Source organism: Colossoma macropomum, unplaced genomic scaffold (genome assembly GCF_904425465.1).
Source record: "Colossoma macropomum unplaced genomic scaffold, Colossoma_macropomum, whole genome shotgun sequence".
In the NCBI taxonomy this organism is placed as follows: Eukaryota; Metazoa; Chordata; class Actinopteri; order Characiformes; family Serrasalmidae; genus Colossoma; species Colossoma macropomum.
Genome location: NW_023494790.1, coordinates 29,813,079 through 29,825,318, shown reverse-complemented (window position 1 = coordinate 29,825,318; position 12,240 = coordinate 29,813,079). Strand labels below are relative to the sequence as shown.

Here is a 12,240-nt window from a genome sequence, read left to right as displayed (position 1 = left end):
TGTGAGATTAATAAGCGTCGGCTCCAGATGGTGCATTGTGGCTGCGGCTCACAGGACAGCGATGAAAAACGTCTGCTTTTCAAAATGCCGTTTAAAACGCTGCTGATAAATTGCTGCCGAATCCTCTTTCCTGTACAAATCACATGATAAACATGAAATATTTCATTGCTCACTGTTTCACACGGCTGTAGGGTTAAAATGTTGTACAACACCAGTCAGTTTGGACACAATTAACTGAACATACATTTTCATAATCTTAAAAACATATTGTGTGCTTAAAGCCTTCATCTCTGAGAGAACAAAAACTGTATAATATAAAATTTCTTTAAAAAATTGAAAGAATTGAAAAAGATCTCCCAAAAGAATGGAAGAAAAAAGACAAAAAAAATTTTGGCATTATATTTAGTTGTTGAGGGCTCTGTGTAATTTTCTGTTAAACATGTTTTTTGCTTTTTTTTCTTATTTAACTTTTGCTTAATGTCCATTTACTTAAATAAATGAAGGGTGGTATCTGATTTGCAGGGTACTGCATATGGACCATTCTACAAAATTAGTTTGAACTGCAGTGTCACAGTAAAAGAAAATAATGAATAAATAAATAATAAAAAAACAATGAAGCATTCAGACCTTAGATATTTACAAGGATTATGTTATGATCTATTTAAACCCAAGGTATTAATTGAGATATTAATAAGCTAAATATATTAAAAATGATCATTTATAGGGTACTTCCTGTTGGGGATGACTGTCCTGAACCCTAACCCTTAAATTCCAACTTACTTTTTTTCATTTAAAATTGAAAGATTTAGATATATGAGTTTAATACTTCTTCAAAAAAGGCATTTTATTTCACACGTTTTTATGTCACTACCGAAACGCAAAGAGTTCATAGTTCATCGGCGGTTATTTTAGCCACACCCCTGTATTTTAGAGCAGGAAGGGAGACTGCATCCCTGTCCATCATGGCCACACGGTGAGCAGCTAGATCCCATTGTTTTGAAGTAAGGGCGTCCCAAAGACTGAAAATCACCAAAATGCATATTTTCTGCAATTAAGTAAGCTTTTTGTGTAATATTGAATATAATTCTGATTATATGTGTGTACAGCTGTTCAAAGCTGTGTTTAATAGTCATGTACTGATTAGTGTTTTTGAATTCTGCTCAAAATGAGCTAAAATTGTCAGTACCAACAGTCACTACTGAAACATTTGTTAATGTTTTGGTAGTGCTATGACTATTGAATACTCTATTTTGTCACTACTAAAATAATCATTTGTTTTAATAAAATAAGCATGATTATAGGTATAGGGTCACTCAAAGCAAAAGTCCAACCTAGTTAAAAGTCTTAAAATGTTTCACATTCTGACTTTGAACCAGTTCAGTAGAGTGATCGGTATATACTGAAATGCCTCTCTATAAGTGCTTTTCGGTGACAGTAAGACCTCAGCATATGTGTATCTTCTGTAGTCCTGTTGGAAAAGCATTAAAGTTTCTCCTCATGAAGCCGACTGAGAGGATGATCAAGGCAAAAGAGGCTGATTTCCAAAAGAATGATTAAAAGATAGTTTGATTTGTATAACATTTGTTTTGGTAACTTCATAAATCCATATGTATTATTTCATTGTTTTAATGTGTTCATTATTGTCTTGAATAACGTGAAAAATAATAAAAATAAGGAAAGCCCTTCTATAACTGTGTGTCCAAACTTTTGACTTGCAAAATGTATGGCATTGTGTGCTCTGTAAACTCTTTGGTCTTACCAAAATGTAACATCTTGCAGCTAAAGTAAATAATTGCCATTAATCTGAGGAATAATTGGTGAAGCATGTATAATACCATAATTCCATGAATATAAATGACGTAATTAGGCTGTGGGGTCCCAAAGTGGGGATCCGGTTACTTTACTTCTCCAATTAGGATCCTCAGTTGTGATGTTTTGGTGTCCACTAGAGGGTGCCCTAACATTAACTATAATGTGGTATTGCTCTTTGAAACAACATTCATGCAACAAGTGATCAAGTGAATACAGCATGCTGCTAATATGCTTTAAGAATGCTACATATTTGCTTATGTATAAAAGTTGCTTCACATGGAAAACTGTGCACCGTTTTTCTTCATTTTCAGTGGTTTCTGCCGAGTCAGGCTTAAGTGGACCAGATGTTCCATTTTAAAGCAGACTTCTGGCTTCCTCCACACTTATATAACCCGCTGCCTCTGGGCGTTGTTTGCTCCCTTGTTTGAAACTTTTTCCACAAAGTAATGCGGAGCTGGAACCACTAGAACTACTGAAGGTTATTTAATGAGTGAGAGAGAGAGAACACATATTGCTGCAGCTTACGTCAAACATCGCAGCCCGCCGCTCGTTTTTTCCTCTCGGCCTTTAGTTATAAAGGCACTTTATTGGTAGCACCGTGGTGTGGATTAAAATGACTCCAGCTTATTTCCATCAGTATGAAGTGTTTCTCTCTGTCGTAAAATGGTGAATAGAGTTATTATTCAGAATGGAAGTGGGTTTAGTTTCACCTAAAAATGGTCACATTTTCCTAATAAGTTGAATCGCGAGTGCACACGAATAGATAATTAGTAACAGTTGCAGATATGAACGCATCTGCTGCCCTTACTTTTTGCTAGCACACAATGTGTTGTTAATAATGAAGTACACGGTTGATTTGGCCGTTCTTATGAGAGGGATTTTATCTGGATTTATTCATGTTTTCAGTGACGTGCTGTTTGGAGGGTGCCTCTTTATTTGAGCTGATATCAATGGTTCATTTGTATTTCAGGATCTTGCTCATGGCCTTGGGGAGCTGCTCAGTTATGAGGGAAACGTTGAAGAGGACTTCTATACAACCTTTCAGGTGTGCAGCTCACACACAGATATGTCTCTGTGCAGGACGTGTCACTGAAAAAGTGTGCAGACTATTTTGGATTGTGCTTTACCAATATAAAAAAAGATTCTGATTTGTTGAGGGAGGGTGAGAATAGAGATTCATGCTGCTGGTTATCTTTCTAGGTTTTCCAAGAAGAACTTGGAGCAGTCAAGTCATATAACCTGAAACCAGGAGGAGATAAGATCCCTGTCACTAACCAGAACAGAAAAGGTATGCTCTCAGTCTAGCCTCCAACAACACACTGCTCACAAATACATATACCGACATGAAGTTTCTGGGCCGATAATGTTACACAATAATTAACATTTTTTGTGGCTGATATTGATATGTGATAATTGTAGCTTTCTCTGTGTTCAGATGGTAGTCTGTATACGAGAATTAAACCTCTAAAAATCATTGATTAATTTTACATAGATAAATCAGATATACAGTAGTAGGTAAATGTAACATGAATCGTAGGCTCTTATTGTTTTAGCAGCTTCTCTCTTCACCATGTGGGGAGCGGTGGTGTTATCAACTGTGCTGCTCATGTCATTGGTTGAAAAAAAGAAAATGCCCACCACTAGTGATTATACAGGTATACATGCACAAATGTAGCACAATGCTGTCAGTTATAGTTCTCAGCTGTAATTCCAATATCGGACCAATGACATTAATCAGTTCTTCCCTATTTACCAGCAAATAATTCACCAGCTGCTTGTAGTGTTCCACCCTAATATACACCCCTAATTTTTAGCAGTTGTCTTGTTGCATATTTCTAAGCTGAGTGATTTCTCTCCATGCCCCTGCGCAGAGTACGTCCAGCTATACATTGATTTCCTGCTGAATAAGTCCATCTACAGGCAGTTTGCGGCCTTCTATCATGGGTTTCACAGTGTGTGTGCCTCCAATGCCCTGATGGTGAGTTTCTCCTCGATCTGTAATTCAAAGTTTCCAAACAAGAGAACCTTGAATGCATTGATCCCCTAAAGGAATGCAGTGCTGTGCAAGCGTCAGAGACTGTCCTTCATTTGTTTAATTTCCAGTCAAAATGGCCAGTAAACACAAGTTACTCATTTTCAGGAAGTCAGAAAGAAGATAATCCACTTTTCCTCCAGGAAAGAAGAAATAAGTGAAAAACGGAGTGTCCAAAACGGGATTTCAAAGAATTATTTAATAATATAGAGAACCCATAACAACTGTTCAAGACCTGTTAGGCCACCAAAATTGTCGCCATCAGATAAACAGTACTTAAAACTTTGTTTCAGATGTGAAACATGTGGGTTACTTGGATCATGAGAAACAAACAAAGGAAACAACATCTAAGACTGAACTTTGGAGATGTGGAAAAATATCTGTGCCACCCGAAAACGAAGGAAGCTGTAATAAAGAGCGGCCCTGCTACATAACAAAAAATGTGACATTGTTTTGAGTTGTTGAGGCCTCTGTGTAATTTTCTGTTAAACATACGTTTCCTGTTTTTTTTCTAATACCAAAAATGGAAAACTTGTAATTATTGGCTTGGACTGGAAAGTAAATAAATGAAGGGTGGATGCTGACTTTTGCATAGTACTTTAGTTTAAAAAAACTTACTAACAATAAAACAAAGAGCAACCAAGCAGCATATGCAACATCATGCTAATTGGTGGCCATCAGCTTCCATTCACTGTTAGCCGCATTAGCATGTTTGGTGCCACTATTGCTTGAAGTTGGTAAGGTAATTCTCACTGTCCTGCAAGTGAGAGTTTGACTGTTGAACATTGAGGTCAGTGCAATGTAGAAAGTTCCACCGGTTGCTGTGAGACAGAAAGGGTGTCAGTGGAGAGGAAAGGGCAACACTGGCTGCGGTGTGAACTGTGTTCTGTGTGTGTGTGTAAAGGTTGTGCTCAGTCTGCCCTCCCTCCCACCCGTCTTGGCTGGGCTCCATGTAAATGGGGGTGTGTTGTGTGCTCAGCATGCATACGGTTTCCAGGCTTTCCAGCCAAGAGGAAAGAATATGCAACTGAGGCCTGTAGAATTAACACATGCGGATGCATGCAAAGAAAATGGCAACCCCCATGTCCAGCCTCGCATTTCAATTAGAGGCTTCACAAAAAAGCCTTTTTTTCATGCAGATTTTCCGCAGCTCATGACTTGTATGGCTCTTAACGTGCAGTCACCATTTCAGCTGTTAACATTTGGGTTTGGTTTAATGAACTGCCAGATCGAAATTTGGGTCAGTGCTACACGCTGATAGGCAGCCAATACTGTTCCGCTACCTTAAGTGGAAAATGCGTAAGCACAGAGATGTTAACAGTAGCTTTCTATTGCTCAGCATTAGCCAAACCTAGCCCTGGAAATTTCTTTTTGTGTGCATGTCAGCACCTGTTCATGCACAGACAAAACAGCACCTGCAAATACGCTGGTTGCTAGTTTAATTATACTGCACCACTGACGCATGAAGAGTGTTCATCTCAGGTTGGTTCCATACCACAGGCATTGATCCTTATGTTTCCATTTCTAGTAGTGCTGCCACAATCAATTATAGTAGTGATTGAGTTATGTATTAATAAATCAGACTATTTGCATTCTAGTCTATGTTCAGTGTACTGTGCAAAAGTCAGAGACTGTCCTTTACTTATTTTTCAGTCAAAAGAACCATAAAGTATGTTAGTCATTTTCAGTAGATAGTAGACCACCAAAACTGTCACCAAGCTCCACTCTTGCTTCATATCGCAGATCAAAACTCTTGCTTCCGATCACAAATGCACATTCTTTCACTGTGAGAACACAACTCAATGCACTGAATGTGTTTGGGTTTACAAAATACAACCAACCTCTAAGACTGAACTTTGGAGGTGTCTCTGCAGATTTCTATGAATAAGCTGAAAGCAAATCTCCCAAAAAACAGGAACTGCAATAAGGACAACGGCATGGACACACTAAATATTGATCATTTTAATAATATATTTAATAGCTTTAGAAACATCTCTGTAATTTCCTGCTAAATACACATTTTCTGCTTTTTTCCTCATGCTTAAAAATGAATAACTTGTACAGAGTAGCCATTTTTATGTAGAAACTAAAAAATAACTGACTGTATTTAGTTACGGAATAATGCAATAAGGATACAATAAGGGATTCTAAACGGTTTCATAACCATTGACCAAATACTTTAAAAAGCAATATAAAATGCATATAAGTGGATGCCTCCAAAAGGCTCTGTTTCTCACTGTTAGAAAGACCAGTAGTAGGATTTAAAACCTGCATTCTCATTATGCAAACTGACAAATAATCACTGCCCGCTCATCAAAGAGGTACATTTAATTGATGAAATCGTTTTTATCATGTAATCCAGTAATCATAACAGTCCCAATTACAAGGGAGTATATTTATTACCTTATGTATTTGTTCCTGTTTTCTTTGTCTGTGACGTCTGTGCACTAGCATGTGGGAAAAGACTTGAAGCTGTGTGTTGCTCTTTGTTTGCTATCCAGACTTTAAGAGGTTTGGGGAAAAGCTAAAATTGCGCACGTGTTTATCTTGGCAACACCAGGCTGAAAATTATGCTTCCCAATATGGAGCGCTTCTTGTGAAGGCTCGCTGTTCCAAACGCACGGCTAACCAAAAAGAGAGGGAGATTGAGAGGGAGAGGGAGTTGTGCAGTTTTCCTAATCAAGTTACGGAATTTCCTGGCTTTTGCGAGATTGTTCTGAGTCAGTGTTTATCTCACAGTTCACTGAACTGCAGTATCACCGGTTGCTTCTTGTTCGGCTGGGTGTGGAGGCTGAGAATTGGCAGCAGGCTCTCATATGTACACATATGTACACAGCTACTCAGTCCATACGGTCATGCTGGTTGAAGTGAGGGAAAAGTAAGCATACAGACTGTGCTGCCTACTTTCAGTGAATGCAACTGGGTTTAAGCCCACCTCCTGCTCTCTCAGTTATGCAACAGTTGTCTCCGTCCCCGCATGCTTATGTAAGAGGCTCGGGGACGCTAATAACTCTCTGGTGTTGGGAGGGCTTGTGCAGGGGGATGGACATGACTGATGATATCGCACCATCGCACCTTTTACAACTTTCTCTCTCTCTAAGCGTTATCATATCCAGCACCAGTATTGCCTTCAAATCAGAGTTGCAGCAGTCGACCGCAGACAAGGAACACTCCAAGGTGTGTCAGTGTATGGAACACTTGACAAGATGTATGCACCAATACAGTAAAGTATGGATGGTAGGGCTGGTCAAGGAGCAATAAGTTCCAGAGTCATGAAGATTGTCTGTCATACGTCTGAATATTTGGCAAAAATGAAATGGACAGTGGAATAGTAGGAACATTTTAATGGCTTATTAAAATAAAAAAAAAATAACCATTGCTACATATGTGTTGTAAACATGCTTACTCACCTCTTATAGCAGTGGCACAGTAGTCCTAGTCCAGAGAGTGAGATTTTTAAAGACTAAGAAAAGCAGATGCATGAGGCTGTTTGAAATGGTTAGTGCAGAAGGAAGCTGACAATACTGCTAGGAAGCCTTGACATCAGAGCATTTCTCTATTGCCATGAATTGTTGAGTGTATTTGCACAATGCATGCTGGGTGTTGTAGTGAGAGAACATTGATGAGCGAAAATGATGCAAAACTACACTTTGCAAAAGCAAAAATGATGCAAAACTACACTTTACAAAACTTTGAATTTTGTAAAGTAATGAGGGAGGCTAAGGGATACAATGCTGCACTACAGAACATTACGTAACATGACAAATAACATGCTAACATGCTAAATGAATTTTGTTTAGCTAACAGCGGTGCTAATGTTGCAAATGACTAATCAGTAGAGTCATGCTAATCAGTATCACTACCGTAAACAGTGTGGTTATTCTGGTTCATTTTCTCATAGCTGTTGAGGCCAGAAGAGGTTGAAATCCTGGTCTGTGGGAGTCCCAATCTGGACATGAGCTCTCTCCAGAGGGTGGCACAGTACGAAGGCTACAGCAAGACTGACCCCACTGTCCGGTAACAATTCTGCAATCATATCTGAGAATTACACAAATAATGCTTCTTTGCAAAACATGTCAGGCTGCTAGTCAAATGTTACTCTCCAGATAAAACCACATTTGACTGATTTTTTTAGAGTTTGGCCTACATTATACTGACCAAAGTCATGTACTTTTATCAAATTACCTGATTTTGATTCATCAAAACATCCACAGAGACATCCAGTGGAGCTGTAATTGATCCAGATGCTCACAGCATAGAGTAAAAATAAATAATAGTTGGTCAGAGGTTCATTTGCAAAGTGTAGTCTTCTGTGATATCAGTATTGCAAAGACCAGTATCACAAGTGATATGAGTCTAATAGACTACATATCATCACTTGTATCTCCAAAATGGTAGCTTTACAGGAAAAGGAAAGAGCTTTATTTAACTTTCAGTGTAATTGATGTAAAGATATTTTATTCCAAGTAGTTTGGAACCTTGTTTGGATTTTTAAATGATGTAAAAAAATGAAAAATGACAAACAGGATATAGTGTTTTGTTCCGTCTGAGACAATAGATGTACATAACTGCAATGTCTACCATATATCTAAAAAATATATCATTTATTTGCACCCTATTTCTATATTTTTTTTTTTTGCACAGACTACAGTTTATTGCATTGAGCACATGGTTTAAAGCAGTGTTTCTCAGGCCTGGTCCTGAAGGCCTACCGCCTTGCACTTTTTAGTGTTTTCCCTGGTCCCAACACACCTGATCCAACAAATCAGCCAATTAACAACTGCCCACTAAGTGGAAGTGGGTGTGTTAAAGCAAGGAAAACCCTAAGGTGTGCAGGACAGTGGGGCTCTAGGACAAAGCTTGAGAAATATTGGTCTAACGGAAACTAAGCATATGGTTTAAAGGGATAGTTCATCCAAAAAGTATGTTTATACAGTTTTTCTTTTTCCCCAATTGAAGTCAGTTGTCCAACATGTGTTTGGTGTCTGAAGTTTGCTTCTTTAGTTTTGCACTGGAACTATGAGGCTACTGTTACTTTCAAGCACTGGAAGTGGCCTCTTCACCAGTGTAGATCCAAATGTTTTTCAGGGCCGTACTGTGACATTCCTTCCGTTTTGAACTGTGTCCATGTGGAAATGCCACTCATTGGTGCTCAGAACTGTCCAGCCCTACAGTACTACTAGTAGCTGTAGAGCAAAACTGCAACAGCAAACTTCGGACACCAAATATGTTTTGGCTGCTTGGCTATGTTTGGAGTAATAGTTGGGGATTGGAGTCGTGTAAATTTGATTTTTTCACTGGACTGTTCATTTAAAGAATATATTATTTGATGATACAGTGCATTCTGGGACGTGGTTCTGGCCTTTCCGCTGGAGCTGCAGAAGAGGCTTCTGCACTTCACCACAGGAAGTGACCGTGTTCCAGTGGGAGGGATGGCCGACCTCAACTTCAAAATCTCCAAGATTGACGTCTCCACAGACTGGTAATTAACCCTGAGTCAGATCGTTTGTGTATGTGGTTTTAGATTAACTGTAAGCTTCAAATCACATTAACTGCCCGTTTCCTCTGTGCAGGTTGCCCGTGTCGCATACGTGCTTCAACCAGCTCTGCCTGCCTCCCTACAAGAGCAAGAAGGAACTGAGGCAGAAGTTAACCATTGCCATTTCAAATGCTGAGGGCTTTGGCTTGGAGTAAACTGTAATGGTCCAGTGGAAAAGATCATTCCTTTCATTACTTTGATTTAGAATCTGAACTTTTTTTATTTGCCAAGTATAAGCAGTTTGTCTTGGTGCAGGTGTTAACATAATTTCCAATAAAATATGGAAGAAATACATATTTTTACATATTTTTTCTTTATTCTTATTAATAGTTATGTTTATAGCTGCACTGAGACCCAAGACTTGTACACTTTGTACTTGGGTAGTTGAAAGATTCTGATTGTGATTGAAGTCTTTGAGGAATAGTAGCTAATTTCTTGTGTAAGGAAAGCACATTAGGCCACATTAGGTTTGTGAATTCCACACTACAGCTAGGCCTGTCACAATTATTACATAATCATATGATTGCAGTTGTTTGAGCTGACCTCAGTTATTTTCCACAGTTATTAGCGTTCACAGTCATATGTTTACATCACATCATTGGTCTTGGAGAAACCTAAGTTTTAAGTTCTGATTGGTGCTATAACACCTATAGAGGGCAGCAGTGAGTAATGTTTGTTTATTTGAGCTCGAGCTGTTTCTGTCGTCAGTTGGGAACTACTAAGTATTGACCGCTAGCCTGATAGCTAATCGGCCAGTTTGGCCACTTTGGGCTTGTACTTTTAGTAGTCGCAATCATTGAAAGGACAATTAAATTGTTATTTGCAGTTATTTATATGGCAATTAATCATCGCTAAATGTTGATTGTGACAGGCCTAACTGTAGCTAGATTTGAAGTTTTACTAGCATTTAGCCATTTGATATGGCTATGGTGTGATAGGATGTGTTGTGCTGTGTATGTAATTGTTAATAGTTACACTTTGTCCTGAACCAGGATTCTAGGAAGAATCCAGTTAATCTGTACCGCATACCTAGAGGGTTTCAGGTATTGGACTCATATGCATATTTGATTGCATTACGTACATCATAGACCAAACCTTGTGTTGTATTAGAACATTTCATTTTAGTATGAATGACACAGAATATCAGCATTTGATATGTTTAAGACTTAAAGCAGAAGCCTACTTGGTAATGAAGGAGAACTATGTAAATGGTTAGTGAGAGCAAACTTCAGTTTGACAACTTCGAGACTGGCTGGCAGGAGTGAAGTCTACTAATGTAATCCCACAGTCCGCCAGTGAAGAGGCTGAAAATAGGCCAGAGAGAGGCTTGCTGTGTGTGAAAATAGCTTGGCAAACAGTCTGTCACTAGCACTGCCTCTGCTCTGAGTGCTTAAAGTGACAGTACTCCATCTCCCTGGCTACACTCTCTGGTAATTCCAAGTCATTTTGTCAGGCTGTAGTTGAGTCAAAATATTCCTCCGCTGTTCTAATGTAGGGCCGTTAAAGCTGTTAATGTTTCTGGAATTGAATTAGAAATCACTCATGCTCAGAAATGGTCTTGTTATGTATATAATAGTGCAACATGTTGACGACCCTTTCTTAACCTCTGAAAGGAAAACAACCATGCTAACGTCTGCTTTTGTGGCCATTACAGTGACCATTGTGATGACTAGCCATGAGGAGGGCTGTTAGTTTGTACTAGATTCGTGTTGAGTAGAGATTGGATGCTGATGGGATTAATTTATTGTCTGACTGTCTCATGTCTGGTTTTGTATCATTTCTTAACTCGTTATGTCAAAAAAGAACTAATGAAAATTCAAGTGATGGAATTAGTGATGGCAGTTTGAAGTTGAGCGATCTTGCTAATAGTCAAAGAACTTCTCTTGCCTCTTCTCCTGAATGGCTGAACTTTGGTCGCGTCATATGAACTGTTTGTATCACAACTGTCAACCACAATCTTGCAAGCGTTCACTTTATTGCTTAATGTCTTGTATGACTGAATACAAATGTATTTGCCATGTATTTATTTCAACATTGCTCATTCTCAGTGATTAAAGTTTTACAGCAACACTGTTTGACATTTGATAATCATTCATTGTAATAACTTAAGCACTTTTTTACTGACAATCGAGCCTTGAGTACACAGTGCTGTTACACAAAGAATTTGAAGGTCAGATGAGCCATGTTTGCTGAGAGATGGCACGCAGTTGACTTTGGGCTCCTGCCAATTTTTGCTATGTCACTCATTGTCTTATTGTCCATTGTAAGTATAACAGTGCAGAGATAGACTAAAACAATACTTACTAACGTTTTATGTATGTGCCACTTGTTTGCTCCACTGGAGGTTTTTCACACGTTAGCCCACCACATATACAGATGTATGCTAAATTTTGGGCACCACACTTTAGCCCACAATTACTGTTTACTTGCTGAATTTAACACCTTGGGCAAAGAAAGTTCAGCAAATAAATAGAAATGGTTAGTTGTTAATTTTCATGTAGCCAACCTTCATGTAGCCAACTTCCCAGGATCACATCATAAAATTTAACTTAACCGTTAAACAATTCAAAGAGAAATTTAAATGTTATTGATAAAACCATGCAAAATTTCAAAGCTTTGCTCCAGTTGTTTTTCGGTTATGAATTTTAAAAATTTGACTCATCAGGTTCTAAACTGCATCATGAATATTGAGTTTAACTGCTTACAGAAGGACTGAGCTGAGCTGAAATATTGACTATTGTTATAAACACAACACTAAAACAGTATTTAATTTTAAATCAAACAGTTTCATGTTGACACATTCCTACAACAGGTTAATATATTGGAGAGTGAGCTTTTTATGTCAGACTGTGTGACA

The 12,240-nt window shown here is 38.4% G+C and overlaps 1 protein-coding gene across 1 annotated transcript in view; it reads left to right on the top strand.

The window, feature by feature from the left end:
- hectd2 (HECT domain containing 2) overlaps nucleotides 1-11,499 on the top strand; it is a 39,220-nt gene extending 27,721 nt beyond the window's left edge. The window contains exons 16-21 of the mRNA XM_036572998.1: nucleotides 2,783-2,857; nucleotides 3,013-3,100; nucleotides 3,684-3,790; nucleotides 7,746-7,861; nucleotides 9,183-9,326; nucleotides 9,418-11,499. Coding sequence (XP_036428891.1) covers nucleotides 2,783-2,857; nucleotides 3,013-3,100; nucleotides 3,684-3,790; nucleotides 7,746-7,861; nucleotides 9,183-9,326; nucleotides 9,418-9,538 — 651 coding nt within the window. The 3' untranslated portion in view covers nucleotides 9,539-11,499. The remainder of the gene's footprint in view (nucleotides 1-2,782; nucleotides 2,858-3,012; nucleotides 3,101-3,683; nucleotides 3,791-7,745; nucleotides 7,862-9,182; nucleotides 9,327-9,417) is intronic.
- The last annotated feature ends 741 nt before the right edge of the window (nucleotides 11,500-12,240 follow it).